General features: G+C 45.0%; 2 protein-coding genes across 2 annotated transcripts in view; one reads left to right on the forward strand and one right to left on the reverse strand.

Annotated features, from left to right (window-relative positions):
• RIMS4 (regulating synaptic membrane exocytosis 4) overlaps nt 1–16,605 on the reverse strand; it is a 216,183-nt gene that overhangs the window by 88,063 nt on the left and 111,515 nt on the right. The window lies entirely within an intron of this gene.
• Nucleotides 33–14,147, forward strand: YWHAB (tyrosine 3-monooxygenase/tryptophan 5-monooxygenase activation protein beta). Its single transcript, XM_061375484.1, has 6 exons — nt 33–191; nt 7,834–8,134; nt 9,097–9,220; nt 10,213–10,376; nt 11,712–11,807; nt 12,277–14,147. Exons 2-6 carry the CDS (start codon nt 7,841–7,843, stop codon nt 12,331–12,333), a joined length of 735 nt encoding a protein of 244 aa, XP_061231468.1. The 5' UTR covers nt 33–191; nt 7,834–7,840; the 3' UTR covers nt 12,334–14,147.

Genomic DNA, 16,605 nt, shown 5'->3' on the forward strand with positions numbered 1-16,605 from the left:
GCCAGCCGCCCGCCGGCCCAATGGGGAGGCGGGAGGGGCGGTGGTGCCCCTGGCGCCGGAAGGGGCGTGTCGGCGGCGCCGGAAGCGGGCCCGCTCGCCGCAGGGTGTGTGTGCGTGCGCCGAGCGGCCGCCGCGCTCCAGTCGTCTCGCCCGCCGGGATCCAGGCCGCGGTGCCGCCGCCCCCCCGCCAGGTGAGGATCCCGGGCCCGCCGCCGCTTGGGCTCCGTTCCCTTCGCCCTCCCCCGCCACCGCGGTTAGGCCGCGCCGTTGCGGCTCCGCGGAAGCGTGCGGGGGAGGCCTCCGCGGCCTGCCCCCACCTCCGCCTCCCCGCAGGCCAGACCCGTTTCTCCTCGCTGGCCGGCCCGGCGAGGGGCTCCCAAGGCCACAGCGGGCCGCGGGGTCTGCTTCTGGCGCGCTGTGGGAGGGTCCCCTGTGAGGGGCTTGGGGGGGGGGCAGTGGCGGGTCCTGCCTCCCCCTTCGAGTAACGGAGTGACCCTCCCTCGGCTGCCGCTGCGGGGCCCGGCCGGGCGGTGCCGCCTCCTCCCCCCCCCCCGCCCCTCCAGCTCCGGTCCCTGCCCCGCCCTGGGTGAGTCACTCGCTCCCCGCGGGCGAGGCCGGCCGCGCACACCTGTACCGAGCGCCCGGGGCAGTGCCGGTCGCAGCCCTGCCCTTTCCGAAGGCTCCGGCCTTCACCGCCTCAAGCCTAAGAGAAGGGGTTGGGGCGTCCTCGCGCGGTCCCCAGAGCGGGAGCTCTGGCCCTGCCGGAATGCTGGGCCCGGGGAGGTGCCGTTTCTGTGCCGGTTGCTGTGAGCCTGCTCACGTAAGACCCAAGGCGATCACAGAAATGTCCTGAACGCTTTACAAGGAAACAAAATGATTTTATTATTATTTTCGAATTTGGGTCGTTCGTGTCTATTTGCGAATAGAGATGTGCTTAGGGAGGGTGCCAGAGGGAAAGCAGGTTGTTTCAAGCCAGTCCCAGCCTACAGAAGGGCTGGGCAGTAACTCGGAACTAACAACTGTAGGTTTTATTTAAGGTATGTACAACCAGGTATTAATTGGGATGATCGGATATCGGTGTGCTTTCACTGTGTTAGCATACAGGAGCAAAAATGCATCTGATGCAGAGATCACAATATTGATTTGTTGCTTTCAGCCAAATTCGTTATTAATAGTTAAAATACCTTTTCTAGTGGTAGGAAAGCAAAAAGCACATCATGCAGCACTGGCGAAAGTGAATTCCTAGGTAAAAATAGAGATTTTGAGCATGTGTGGAAGGTTTTGTAAGTTCAGCTGCTGTGGGAGTAGTTGTCTTCACCCATTCACTGCTGCAGGACACCTCAGTCAGAGATTTTTAATATTTTATGGAAAGAAAACCCCTTATTTTATAGTAATAATGAGATATCAGCTGGCTTAGAAAAGAAAATAAGAATGCAGTGCCTTTTTCACGCTTCATATTAAAGTACTTCAGAAATATACTGTGTATAATATTTTGTTTATTAAATTGGTGCCGATAAAGTGATAGACTCGTTGCACAGATGGGCCTGGTGCAGTTTTTTCCACCTCATTATGTCAGTACCGCATGTTCTGATCTCTGCTATTTTGATGTTGTCTCTTTTTTCCCCTCTAAGCAAGGCCTTTGCCAGTCTGCAGCTTTTTGCACTGCATCTGAATAAACTCTGATGAGGAGGAGTTGAGTAAATAATGATTTGAATAATGAGGTAAAAAGCTAGTACTCTAATGGGTCTGGTATTCTGATATCTCTAGGATCAGGTATAAGACCAGGCGTTATCATAGCATGTCTCTTCTATGGCCATGCTTCTTGCCCCACCCTGGAAAAGAAATGTTCTCAGTTTAGTATTAACAAATGTGATTTACCTGTGATATGAATACATTAGTTTGGCATGAACCTTATGCCTGGGGGAAGATTTTTGGGAATAACTCACTGTTTCCACCTGGACTCTAGCCAAAACCAGTTCTGCTAGTTGGAACAAAAAGGTATTACCATGTAAGTATGTTGTACTTTGGAACCACGTGCTTGTCTCCACCTGCAGCTGTCTGGTGTGAAGTGCCACGGGTATGAGCAGCCTGGTCCCTTGTTTAAATGACATGAAGAAGAACAAGGCTACTGTCGCTATCTTTAAGTTGTCTGTACATGCTATTGGTACTTGTCATTGAAATTTCTTAATTGTCTATGGAGCTTGGAAATGGTTGAAGGTCACTTTATTCAAAATTTATATTGGCCTTTAGGAAGCAACAAGTAGCAATGGCAGGGGATGGCCAGAGCAGGTTTAGGCTTGGCTTTAGAGAGTGTTCATTTTATCTGAACATGTGCAGAAATGTTTGAGCTGAAGGCTAGGGCAAACGGTTAATCAGGAGATGCAGAGGAGGCTGAAATTATGCGCTGTACAAGGTCAGCAAGAATATCACAACTATGAATTCATTTTCCTTTTTCCCTCATTATGTTTGCAGTATATTTTACTGAACTTGTTGTTTAAGCTCTTGTCAAGAAGATATCACTGTTCAGCTCTTACCAGGCACATTAATTTTGTTATCGGTTATTTAGCAATAGGCTTTGAGGGGACCAAAACAGAAAAAAACACAACTAATAAAATCAAATGCCTAATAGTACAGTCAGGCAAGCGATGTTTCTTGCACTCCATTTAAAGAGTTGATTCCTTTCTTATGAAGAATATCTCCTGGGAGTGACGTCTACCTGACAGTGAATGACATCAGTGTCATCCAGATCCTTGGGTCAACATGTGTGTACCTGAATGATGGAGAAGGATTTTCCATTTGGTTTAGAAATAGTAATCCAAAGCTCTTCCTCTCTGTAATTATAGAACTTTAATTCAAAATACCACTTACCTCATGTGAATGTTTAATTTTGGAGTGAATTGCCTATCCAGGAATCAAATAAGGTATGTTCACATACTGTTGGAAGATTGAATGACAAACTCTGCACCAGTCTGCTGGTTTTCCTGTTATAATTTGAATGGACTTGCAGAGTTGATGACTGAGAAGTGTGGTTGCATCCTATCTCACCAAATGGGGTTTTACGTTCCTTTTGCACAGTGTAATGTGCAGGTCTGTTAACTCACATCTCTACTTGACTCATTAGAGACCAACATATCAAACCAGTAACCACGCTGCATTCTCACCAGTGTTTATTTACAGAGTGAAAATGTTTGTCTGATAGATACTCATGCTTGCTATAAAGAGAAAACCAGTACACAAAATCAATGACTTAATTATCAGAAGAACAGGTCATCGGGCGCAGCAGACTTCAGGCCAATGTAGGCTTATTGGTGTTGTCTTGTCAGTTCAATATGTTACATAAGGCAGATTTTTTTTTCAGTCTCAGTTTTCATTTGATTTCTGCAGACTTTAAACACAGTTGCTTCTGGTCTGTTCTGGCTTTGTTCTAAACAGCTCATTGAGATCAGAAACAATATGAAGCAGATGGGGTAACTGCTGAGTAGTAAGATGTACTTCTCGAGCTCCTGCAGTCTTCTGAAGAACAGTGTATTTCTTACTCCTCAGCTGTTACTGATGCGTAAACCTCCAGTTCTGTGTGTCCATCCACTCCTGAAAGATCCATGTTCTGAATTCAAGTTTGTTCCCAGGACGGTCACACCATCCCCTTCATACTCTGTCTTCCACTGCAAGTAACAAGGCAGTTACAAACTAATGTGTTTTACAGGTTCCTAATTCATTTCAGGCTTTTGTCTACACAGGCATAAAGCTTTTCTGGGGGTGGGAAGTAAGCACTTGTAACGTTTAGTAACTGCATACGTGCTCTTCAGCATTTGTAAGAGAGATTAAAAGAACTCTAGGCTGTATGGGAGGTAAGAGGTAAAAAAAAGTAATAAATCACATTTTGAGTGTGGGATTAAGGTGATACAAATTTCTGGCAGCTGCTACTGTCAGCTCTGGCTGCTGGTGGTTGGTGCTCCTTATTGTAACTAGGGTCCAGCCGCTTCCTTTTGGAGGGGCTACTCGCTTATGGTTTGACAGATTCTTAAGAAGACAGTGTCTTAAGAATTTTATATGTATTCATGCATCTAATATGAGAATCTTCTGCTTAGAATGGGCAACTTCCAGGACTCCTCCATGGCTGTGATCTGCACATGTCTGCTCCTTTTTCCATCTTCCCTCTTTTCCCCTTGCCAACATGGCATGGCTTCCTTAGTGCTGGAATAGATCATTCCTGTCGGCCTTCTGTTCATCACCTCTGTGTGTATTGCTCCTAGCTGCAGGTAACCCTTGTTAGATGGCTTCTGTTTGTGGCCTAGGAGTATTTTTAGCTCTAGGCTTTGCTTGTTTCAGACTGTGGCACACTGATCCATTGTTAGTGTGGCTTTCATCTCCTCTGTGGGAGGGACCAGTTATAACTGATAGTTGCTTCTTTGCCTTTTCAAACATCACTCCTTTCCTTATATCTTTTTTCCTTCTGGCAAACACTTCCCTCCTTTGGAGCTCAAGCCAGCATAGCTCTGCAAAGCTCTCTCCAAGCTTCTAACAAGGTAAGCAATGGAGAACCAAACTAGGATTTTAAGTGTTCCTTTATGCAGCACCCTGTGAACGAAATCATGGCAGGCTTACTGTCACTTGCAGGTAGTTTGGTGTGGACCATTATTTTCTTACTGCATGTAACTTCTGTTAAATCCGTATTGTTGAATAATGCTTTGTGTTTCACAGTGAACCTCCTAGCAGTGCAGGTATTAACTAAACAGCTCAAGCCCTGCATACTGCATTTTTATGTCCAGACGAAGCCAGTGAAGTTCTGAGGACCTCCATCTTCAGTAATTGGCTTGAGTTACATCTAAGATGTGCATAAATTAGATTACTGAAGAAAGTTGTTTGATGAGAAACAACACTGTAATGCTTTGTGCTGGTATTTTGCCTGTATAATTGATATGTTGAACTGGTTTCTGGATCTCTTTATCCACGAGGTCTTTATGCCCTTGCAGTTCCCTTTGTGATTTCCTTCATGTGTCCTTATATGAACCCATTGACTGTCCTGAACTGACTTGCATCTAAAGATAAATACGTCAGTGAGCTTGATAAAACAAACTGCACCATTTCTAAACTAAAATATAATGTTTGTAAATGGAATTCTGCATGGATGACTTGTCTGGGAATCAGACCACTATTGGCAAAGTGCAGATCAAAGATAAAATTGACCTTTCAATGGCAAAATGTAAACTTTGTTGGAGTTACTTGCCTCTGGACTTCCACAAGCAGGCTTTTCCTACATAATAATCACATTCCATAAGAAGAAGAGGAGAAGATAAGACAGCCGCAATAGAAACACTTCTAGAAGCTGTGCAGACCGTGAGGAAACCAGAACTGCTCTGAAATGGTTTTGTTTAAATGTCCTGTTATTTAAAGTTGGCCCTTGTAATGTAAAAAACATTCTTCAGGTGTACTTTGTTCATGCTCAGATTTTAGTGAGAGGGTAAAGAAATGCCACTCACAAATTGCTGCCTGCATTAAGCACATAGTCTCAGCTTAGTGCTGAGATAAGGGAATGTTTATGAGGTTCAGCAGGCTCCACAGTGAAAAGTGGGATGGTTCTCTCAATGGTAAATGGTCTGATGGTATCCTGAGGCTTGTTATATGTTGGTACTATGATATCCTTCAGAGCAGGGGAAAAGATGCACATCACAAGTTCCACTTACCCCTTCATGTCCTCAGGAACTATTCTTTTGATAGCTCTGCAGAAAACAATGATAATACAGCACACCCCATGGTAAAAGCCTCCTGGGGAAGAAAGAGCCAAATTAATCATGCCTTACAAGACCTTGTCACACTGCTACCTACAATCGGTCTGTCTTGTCCGGGGTTTTGATATGAAGTCGGTGTGTCACCTTTAAGTAGATGCCAGAACCCACTAGTTTAAATGTAGTATTTAAATAGAACTAAACTACAGCCCAGTTTTACTTCAGAGTCTACAAGAGGTCTCTTTCTAGGAGGCTGGTTTTAGTATTGCATATCCTTACTTGAGTGCCTTACGTGGATGCATGCGTTAGGCCAGATCTACAGAGGATCAGATGCAAGCAGGAGTGTGACTTGCAAACGTACAGCAGGTAGGACATTTGATTGCTGAGTTTACTTGAGCTTTCATGTAAGATAACATTGACATTTTATCTTGGGTGATTATTTTTGCTAAAGTGGAATATCTCCATTTGAAGGGATTGAATATGCTCATCTCAATATAGTTGTATAGTGAGGATTGCAGCCTTGGCAATAGGGTACTCTGAAACTGCTCATGTGCATGATGGGAATTTGGGGCTGCAGCTCATTGTCCTGGTTCAGGTTTTAGGATAGGGAACTGGTTTCTTTGCATGATAATTTGGTAGGTGATACTTGGATTAAAATACAAGCTGAGCAGCATGTGCGAGACATTCTCCATCAGGAACTTGTCAGACTGGGATATGCAAAGGAGAGAGCCAGGAAAAAGGCTACAGCAATCACTTTCAGCATGTTGGTTCATTATAATAGGCTGTAGATGTTTGTCTAATGAACATAAGTCCACGAACAGCAATTGTAAACTTACTGTTCCTGTTTGCTTTTTATTGTTCCTTTAGAAGTTGTTTTAGGCTGTTAGGTCTCAGCCTGAAAACTTCTTAGCTTGGACATTGAGTATCCTGGTTGGGATTTAGGGAGCAGGAGAGGAACATTGTTGCTCAGTACTGACAAGAATAACAGTTCTGGGTCTGTCCCAAAGTGAAACTACACACCTGAAGTAACTGCAGATGAATTTGGGGTGTCTGGGAGTTCATGAAGTATTGAGGTCCACTTACTTTTATAAAGGCAAAGAAACTTGTTTAAGTTCTGTGAACCTGGCCCTAGGTGTTTGAGTATAAGGTTGGAAGCTCAATGGCTGAGTTAACCATATGTTAGCATCATTTGCAGAAATAAGCAGCACTGAGGCTGCCTCACTGACATGTTCTGTACTAACTTCATTTGTCATTGCTTAAGCTCTCCAGGGGCTCTGTAGTCACGTGATGCGTTTTTCTTGGCTTCAGTTGCTAAAGTGCCTTATCAGAAATGATAAACAAGTTGTTTCCATGTAAGCAATTAGCTTTGCAGTAGTGACCATCATGTGAGCCATGTCCTGTTTGCTTTTTTGGGAATGTCAATGTTAATTTAAAAGGTTTTGAAAATGCGAGGCTGCAGCCACCCTTGTCATGTAGAATAATCTATGGTATGTACGTTGATGCATGTAGTAAAACCCAGCTTTCTGGCAGAACAATATAAGTGCACTTTCCATAGTTGCCAACAACTACAGCTTTCCTGGGTATGGTTTATTTTAAACCCACAGAAACATCTCTTGTAGTGATCAGGAATCTTCAGTGTGAGGAGGAGCTGTCCAGGGCCTCAATGCTCCTGAGGAGTTGCTGCTGTATAATAGTGGAGGGAAAACCAACCAAACAGAAATTCAAACCACAACTGTACCTGGTGGTTTCTGGGTCAGAACATGCAGTGTTGGCCCAGCTGAGTGTGGCCAGTATAGGAAAGGGGAGACATTTACATAAGGAACATATTGATGTGCTTAATGCCAATATGAATTTTGCTACATTTTGAGGAATAATGCTCACGTATCTTCAGGATTGTGATTAGTCATTTGCACACATAGAAATTACACATCTTTGGCAAAAGGTCAGGTAAATTCTTAAAAAGAAACCCTTTGTATTACTTTTCTAGAGTTGATTATTTCCCACTTATTGGTGACTGTGAGTTCTGCTTCACCCTTCAGCATGAACTTCCACAGTGCAGGCAATCAAAGAGACTTTTTCTCTTATTTGTATTCCCCACTGATTACAGGAGAGCCATGGATAAAAGTGAGTTGGTACAGAAAGCCAAGCTGGCTGAACAGGCTGAGCGTTATGATGACATGGCTGCTGCTATGAAGGCTGTCACTGAGCAAGGACATGAACTGTCCAATGAAGAAAGGAATCTACTCTCAGTTGCCTACAAGAACGTGGTTGGTGCCCGTCGCTCGTCCTGGCGTGTCATTTCCAGCATTGAACAGAAAACAGAGAGGAACGAGAAGAAACAGCAGATGGGAAGAGAATATCGTGAGAAAATTGAGGCTGAATTGCAGGATATCTGCAATGATGTTCTGGTAATAATCCAACAGCAAAAATAACAGTAGTTGGTACTGCAGCATTCTTCAGAGAGGCTTAAGGAATCTTGTGCTGTAGATACTGCAGCACCTTAGCAAGGGAATCATTTTGCATAGCCTCAAGCTTGAGTACAGTTCTAGCTCCTAAGTCATCTAGTTTGTTTCTTAGGGAATTTGTTACAACAGAGCATTTGTATTTTGTCAATAGAAAAAAGCAAGCAAGGCAGTGTTGAAGGCCCATGGATGCTGGCTAGGGATAACCATGAAAAGAAAATTTGAGATCTGGGGCACTGGCATGAGTCCTGTCTACCATTTAAATTCTTAAATGCTATTCTGAGGCGTGTTCAGTATTTTTTAGGATGGAGAAGGTGTGTATTTCTTCCCCAAACTGGTTTTGCTATTTTTTTCACTTAGGCAAGAGGGATTCTTTTCACTGCTGTTCAGTTTGCTAAAGATGAGCGAGGAGCAGTTGCTGTCGGTATTGTCAGTCTTACATCTCTGGATGCACATGTGCTGACCATTCATTGTCCAGCTTTTCAGCTGGAGTTGCAAGTAAATTGTTTTTTTTTTGTAGGTAATTTCATTGCTCTGTATAGAATTCAGGTTTGTGGCAGCAAAAGTGACCTGACCCATGGTAATGTCAAGCTGCTGCTTTTCATTAGCTTGGTTGTGGACACAGGTTCGCATCAGTATGCTTCAAAGAAGATCCTTGCAATCTTAAGCCACAAGATACTGCAGGAGCAAATTGTGAGTAGCCTCAACAGAGCAAGTTTTCTGCTTTCCAGGGATTAGGTTGCCAGCAATTCTTTTGTTCTGAGTTTAGACAGCAGTAGGCAAAGCGATTAGCACGTGAGTATATATCATTGTTAAAACAGTTTGTGCTTACCATTGTAATGAAGGCTGTTTCAGACATTATTTTTATGACTGGGGAAAGAAAAAAAACAAGATGTTTCCTTTCTCAGGAACTCCTGGACAAGTACCTTATTGTCAATGCCACGCAGCCAGAAAGCAAGGTCTTCTATTTGAAAATGAAAGGCGATTACTACAGATACCTCTCAGAAGTGGCATCTGGGGACAATAAGCAAAGTAAGTAGAGCTGAAATCTCTCATTCTGCTGGGGGCTGTGCAGAATAAAGTATAAAAACTACTTGTGTTCTTTTCCCCATAACATGAAGTATTTATTTCCTTTTGCTGCTGCTCTCTAGTACTGAAGACGTTCAGTGCAAGTCACTTTTAGAGAAAGACTTCATTGCAGTTAATAGACATGCATCAAACCTGTCAAATTCTGTTTGCAGCCCCTAACCTCAGTGACTGATTTTCAAGCATATTTGTCAGTGTAAAATCCCGTTCCAGGAGAATGTGGTGTTTTTTTCTCATGGAAAACGCTTTCCTATCATGTCTTGTTTAAACTATGAATTTAGCTCTCAACTTCTCACTGCTTGCAAGCTTTATGAATGCAAATATGGGATACTGGGTTTCTGGGTCCAAAGCCAGTTAATCCTGAAGTGGTAAAGCAGTACTGAACTGTGCCTGCAATTCCTGGTGTCTCATCGTGGTCTGTTCCAAACTCAGTTTTAAATGCTCTTCTAGAGCTTATTGTTACCCATTAGCCAGGAAGGAACTGTTGTCTTTCCTCTGAAATGTGCATCTGAAATACAGAGTTCATAACCTAGGTGTTAAATGTTTCCTTCAGTTTAAATAGGTAGTTTAGATACCTCTTCCCTGTGTGATCTTGTCTGGATTTATTATTCAGATCTACTACTTCCTCAGCTAGGCTGAAAGCAAGTGTTTGTGATTAGTGTACTCTGACTTAGGTAGATCCTCTGTGCATTCAGATTGGTTGGATTTTATTTTGAATAAATTCCATTTTAAGTCTCTGTAAAAAAACTGAACTGTTTCTGCCTGAATAGTTCAGCCAGTGGTAAGTTTTTACATCTAAAAGCACTGAAAGAAGCATCTGTGCGTATGAAATGGTATGAATTTTTGATGGCACAGTAGTCTAGACCAAGACTCTAATACTTCCATCGTGAAGTCCATGATGTATTGTATGGTAATATGATTGTAATTACTTCTTGCAGCAACGGTAGCAAACTCGCAGCAAGCTTACCAGGAGGCATTTGAAATTAGCAAGAAAGAGATGCAGCCAACACACCCCATTCGACTTGGTTTGGCTCTAAATTTCTCTGTCTTCTACTATGAGATCCTAAATTCTCCTGAAAAGGCTTGTAATCTGGCAAAGACGGTAAGCAGACTGTTCATATTACCTATCTTTTTGAAGCCTAAGGAGATAATTACATGGTTACAGTAGCCCTTTTATAGGTTATTATGCTTTTTCATTGCAAATTCCTTAAAAATGCTGGCATCTTTATTGTTATCCTAGTATGTTTTCAGGTAAGTTAGCTATACTAGCTGAGCTTCAAGTGAAGCTGATTTGCTAGCACAATTGATCCAGTGAAAGGGAAGACAAAGTGCCTCTTCTTAAGTCTGTAATTCTCTTAGAATGTGCTTGTGTCACATTTGAACACACTTGGATTCATTTAGCACTTCTAAAGTGAAACATTTAAATTTGAACACTTAGCAAATACATGAAGAGTCATCTTTGTGACTACAGTTGTAGCCCTGAATGTGCTTGTGTATCTGCATGCATGTGTGCCTCTCTCCAGAGACCAAAAAGACTGTGTGATGGGTTGTGCCAAATGAATAGCTAGTCATTCTTTTTCTTGGCCTTCTCCCTAAAATAGGATTAGAGCCTTCTAAATGGAGCTTTTTGCATCTGTGAAAATTGTCTGGTAGTAACCTGAATAATACACCATTAGGTGAATCTTTGTGTTCTGTAAATGCACTTGGATAATACCTAGTAACAAGGAGTGATGTTTTGCTGTGCGAAACGCTGCTGTTGTTCCTGCTTTTTTAGTTAATGTGCTTACATTGGGTTTGAAACCTGAATGAAGAAATAGCACTTATTCATGGCTCTCGGCTCTCGGGCTTGCAGCGTGGGCTTTCACCTCTAGCAGATCAATGGGAGGAATGGCTTTATTAATCTCTAGTGGAACATACCTGATTTCCTATGCTGTTTTGAAAAGAAGTCCAAAACCTTCCACCCCACCACCAGAAAACCTCTTGTCTTATCTTTTCTTGCCTACTTACTCATGTACAGTATATATCAACCTAATGGTATCTTTGTCTTTTACTGCCAATTTACACCAGCAAGACCTTAATTTTTAATGGAAGTATTGCTTTGAAGTGTTGTTCTTAAAGCTGACTTCAAGCTGCATGAATCATTCTTCAGTGTGGCAGAGAGTGCACTTGCCTTTTCAATACTTGATGTTTCATGGTTGTGAAGTTGTTCTGGGCTTCAGCCTGGACCCTGAAAACTTCTGTTTTCCCACTGGTTGTCTAGTGATCTGGTGCTCACTTTGGTTTACGTTTCTTTTCTGTTGGTGGAAAAGAAATATACTGGGAGGTTTTGTCACAGAATTTGAGGAGTTGAATAGTGATGTGGCAAATGTGTAAGCTGTGTGTAAGCAGAAGTAAATCCCAGAGCAGAGTGTGAAAGAGCTGTCTTGCATATTTGTAGGCATTTGATGAAGCGATAGCAGAGCTGGACACGCTGAATGAAGAGTCTTACAAAGACAGCACGCTGATTATGCAGCTGCTTAGGGACAACCTCACTGTAAGTATCTTGGGGCAAACCACTCCACTGTGCACTGTTACTTAGGCTGCTGGACTCTTAAGTGTGACTCATCAGACAACTTATGTAGTAATTGAAAGCCTTTTCTGAGGCATTAACTACGTGTGCTAACTGCACTGCTTTTTGTAACTAGACCAGTTACCTTGCTTGTTTAAACCACACATCGCTTGTTACCCACTGTAACAAACTCAGAATCTTCTTGGTAGCCCAAAGTGCAGTTTGTCTGTTTACAATAGCCAGCTTTATGTTGAGCTTGCAAACTTCTGCTGCCTTTTTGTTATCCTCTATTCATTTTGCAGTTAATTATTCTGTAGCTTTAACTGTTGAGCTCTGTATTGCTCTTGGCTGAAAAAACTGCAGACTTACTGCTCATTGTACTGTCTTCCCTTTCCTGACAGTTGTAATTAACTGCATGCTTTGAGTATGAACATGTGTTTGTGTTTTCTTACAGCTATGGACATCGGAAAACCAGGGAGATGAAGGGGATGCTGGGGAGGGAGAGAACTAATGGCTGTCACGCTTCACTATATGTTCAATGTCACCCTGTATCCTACACATATATCCCTTTGTGCGACAAGCAAAAAGAATAGTACATCGACTTTCACAACCTCAACGTAGCAAAAACTGTCTGTGGGGTAAAACCGGTTGGTTGGTGTTTTGTGTACTTCAAGCGGAGGTCGGTTATTACAATGGCATTCCGAACTTTCCTATTAGGAACATTTCCAGTTATGATTACCGTGTTTATATTTTTAACTGAACACTGTGATTATGGGTTTTGTGATTGCAATTGACTTTACAAAACTCCTATTGGTAGAAAAGTAGACATCAATTACAGAAACTCCGGCGAGCTTCAATTTGGCACCAAAATAGTCGAAGTACAATTCTGTTGTAAAGTTGTACAGAAAGTTATAGAGATTCTATTGTGACACTGGGGCATGGAAAGAAAACAATCCAGTATATGGCATTCCAGTTAGTGGCACTGCTATGGGTTAGTTTAACAGGCACACTCTGTAGACATTTGTAACCAAGTCTGAGGCACCGCTTCCAGTCAAAAGCTCACTTTGTCCATCCTGGCTTTCTGGGGATGGGGTTTGTTTTGGGGAGGAGGGTAACGGGGGAGTTAGCAGCTTGATTTCCGAACTCTTTACACTGGCAGATAACTGGGATTTGACTTCTAAAAGTGCTTTCATGCTCATACAACATGCATGACTCAGCCCCTTCCCACAGCAATAACATAACGTAATTACACCTTAGATAGCCTTCAGTAGTGAGGATTCTTGGTTCACTACCATGGACTTGCAATAGGAGAAGATTCAATTTTTTGAATGGCCTTATTAGATTGGATGATACCATGAAGTGATCTGCCACTTTTGCATTACTTTACTCTTAGGTGAATCAAAATCTCTGTGGTATTCCCATTTTGAATTTACCCTGAAAACTTCTAAAGTAATCCACTGAGCCACCTTTTCGTTCCCTTTATAGCAGTTTTTCTCCCACTGGACTCTGTTCATCCTCAACCCTCTCACGTGTTAAAACTCCATTAAAGCAGTTTTGGACTCCCACATATGCGTCATCCTTTCTTTGATGCTGGGTGATGTCAGGATGGTGGGTGAGACCTGCTCAAGGACAGGTTTCTTGGATGGTTGAGAGCTGCCAGGGCTGTTGCAGTCTTCAGCTCTTGTCTGCTATTCTTTTGGAAGTACCAGGATCTGGCTCAAATGTTCAGGATCTCCCATTTATCATACTGGAATGCAGACCTACACATTTGTGACGCTTGTAATATTTGAGCTCCACACCTCACCTAGTTACATTTCAGACATGTCCCATTAAAGGAAACCTAATGAGAGTTGCGTGAATAATGCAGATATGGGATAGTCACCCATCAGTCTCACGGTATCATCCCCCTCCCTTCACATTCCACTTAGGAATAGGCTCCATCTGTTTGTCTATCCATCTGTCTGCTGAAGAGAATTTCATGCACTGATTTTAAAACTCCCCTCTACTAGCTGAACAAATTGTGCAGTTAATACTTGGCGCTTGATAAATGCAGTAGTGAATGTGGAACCGAGCCTGTCTGTATATCTGGTAGCTCTTTTCGCTTTGTTTTTACTGACCAGTATTCTGCCTAAAGTTTGCTTCTGTGACGGTTATATTGCCTAGCACACACGTGGTTGTGAGAATAGTATAGCAAAAAGAAATACCTGGTTATTGATGTACTAGATTTGTGTATGTCTTTTAAACAGTTCTAGTTTCACCTTACACGAAATAATCAGGAAAAGTGTAAAAGAGTTCAAAAGTGAATAATAAAAAATTTTATCAGTTGTTTGTGTCTCTTTTCTTTGCTCTACTGGGGCCAAAGCCCCTGTGGTTGGAAAAGCACCACTTACTTACATTAAATGCTCAGTTCTGGGATTGTGTGAGTCGATTTGGGGTTTCCAAAGGCTTCATCACTCAGTCCTTCGCAGAGAGGCCTCCCCACACACCATGTTAGGCCTGAATCTAACTGGCTGCTGACCAAGTACTGATCTGTCCCATGCCATGGTTTACATGGTCATCCCTCATTATATCTGAAATCACTGCTACTTTGTCATTTTCTTCATGCTTTATGGACATACCTGCTCTGAAATCATTTTATAGTGCTCACTAACACGCAGTCTGACTTGTGCTGATGACATTGTCAGCTCTGAGAAGGAAAATCCCAGGTCCCACTAAGCTGCTCCTGTTCATGGGGCCTCCAGTTAACATCTCCCATCTTTATGTCTGTGGGGGAAACAGTCTGGGAGAGTGATCAGTGGTTGGGGACCTTTGCTGATCCTCAGCTGCACAAAGTTAAGGATCAAAAGGGAATACTTGTATTTTTGAAGTAATTTACCTTTTTTGGGAAAGGGCACTCCAGCTCCACTGGGAGCCCGGGTGTGCTCCACATTGAACTGATGTCATCGGTGCTGCTGTGGCTCCTCGTTCCTGGCACTGGTGCTCGCCTGACCTCTGGGTGAGGCTGCTCAGTGTGGGAAACCACCGGGAGGCTTTTCCGAAGGAAAAGCTGCTCCTATCACAGTATCACAGTATGTTAGAGATTGGAAGGGACCTCAAAAGCTCATCCTGTCCAATCCCCCTGCCGGAGCAGGAACACCTAGATAAGGTTACACAGGAACGTGTCCAGGCGGGTTTTGAATGTCTCCAGAGAAGGAGACTCCTGCTGGTGCTGCCGCTGCCCCTTCCCAGTGTGGACTGGGGCGCAGCTGAGTGACCACACTGGGATCGGGTGGGTTTGGACATGAGGTGTGTGCTGCCTGGCACAGGCTGGTGTGTCTCCGGAGCAGGATTCCACATTCAATGGTGGCAGGTGAAGTGCCTTTTTTCATGGTGTCCAGCAGCCCCCTTCAGCTGCAGTCAACACAAGGCACTCATCCTGCTGCCATCGCTTCCTCCCCTCAATGCGCAGAAGCAGAGGGTGTGTGTCTGGGGGGAACAAGTCCAGCTGAAACATGGAGGTGCAGGTGTCAGGGACTCAGCACAGCCCTGCAAACACTGGGGGAGCTGCTGGTGCCACTGCCCTGCCTGCCCTGGGCCTTGCCACCTCAGCAAGCTGTTCAATGACAAATCATCACCTCCCCTACACGTGCAGCACAGCTGGGCTGCGATCTCGGTGGATGAAGGCGACCATGCAACACTCACTCATCCAGACACAAAATGATGGCAGAGGGGGGGTTACAGATCCTGTGGGCCCCCGCTGGATGTTGAGAGAGCTTCCTTGAGAGTTATGGGATCACAGAATCAACCACGTTGGGAAAGACTTTTAAGATCATCAAGTCCAGCCATTGCCCCAGGGCTGCCAGGACCTGCGGGCTTTGGGAATGCATAAAGCCCAGTGGTGATGGGTCAGTACCGAGCTGCTGGTACCTTCCCGGCTCCCGCGTGGAGTCTGCAGGCGGTGTCCCCAGTGCGGCGGGTGGGACACGCACCCGCAACCGCTGTCAGCGTTCAGGGGTAAAACACGGCACCGGCACCCGCACCCTCCCGTGGATCCCAAACCACACGAGACGCGCAGGCGGCCCCGGCGGCCATTGACAGACCGGGGAGAGCCCCCCCCCCGCCGGCGGCTCCGCGGGGAGATCGCTGCCCGAATCGCCCCAAACCGGCCCGCGGGGCGCTGCCCCCGCAGCTCGGGGCGGGACGGGGCGGGGATGGGGCGGGGATGTTCGGGCCCGCCCCCGGCGCCGCCGCTGGAAGAGGCGGGCGGTGCGTGCAGGCGCAGCCGGAGCAGCGCTGAGCGGAGCGGAGCTGAGCACGGGTGCGGGAACGCTCGGCGTGAGTGCGGGGCTCCCGGCTCGGGCCGTGTCAGCCGGGGCAGGGGCTCCGCTGGAGCAGGGCAGGCTCGGTGGAGGCTCCTCGCTCCTGCCCGCCGGTGCCTGTTTGTGCTCGGCCCTTTCGCTGCCGGGGCTCGGCGGCTCTGCTCTGCCTCTCTCCTCTCCTCCCTCTTCCCCTCCTTCCCTTTACTCTGTGCCCGGCTTTGCGGGCTGTGGGTCCGCTCACGGAGCTGGTGCGCGGCTCTTGCTGTCCTACCCGCGGTGGTCACCGGTTCGGGTTGAGGAATTGCTTAATGCACCTCTGTTAGGTGTGTGCGTTGATTTGGGGCATCCATAGGGTACCTTAATTGGTGTCTTGGGCTTTACTTCTTAAAGGTAAGAGCCCCAAAAGCAGGCTTGAAGCTTTTAGGGCAGGAGCTGCGTTTCTGTTCCCCGAGGCAGCACTCTGGGGGGCTCAAGCAGCGATTGTC

This window comes from Neopsephotus bourkii, unplaced genomic scaffold (genome assembly GCF_033783945.1).
Source record: "Neopsephotus bourkii isolate Nb327-2 ecotype Australia unplaced genomic scaffold, CSIRO-AGI_Nbou_v1 NB_1663, whole genome shotgun sequence".
Lineage (NCBI taxonomy): Eukaryota > Metazoa > Chordata > Aves > Psittaciformes > Psittacidae > Neopsephotus > Neopsephotus bourkii.

Bases quoted from the DNA above. Each gene is read 5' to 3' on its own strand.
- YWHAB (XM_061375484.1), top strand. From the start codon at position 7,841: ATGGATAAAAGTGAGTTGGTACAGAAAGCCAAGCTGGCTGAACAGGCT. The intron at 8,135-9,096 runs GTAATAATCCAA...TTCCTTTCTCAG, and splicing joins ATATCTGCAATGATGTTCTG to GAACTCCTGGACAAGTACCT. The intron at 9,221-10,212 runs GTAAGTAGAGCT...TACTTCTTGCAG, and splicing joins ATCTGGGGACAATAAGCAAA to CAACGGTAGCAAACTCGCAG.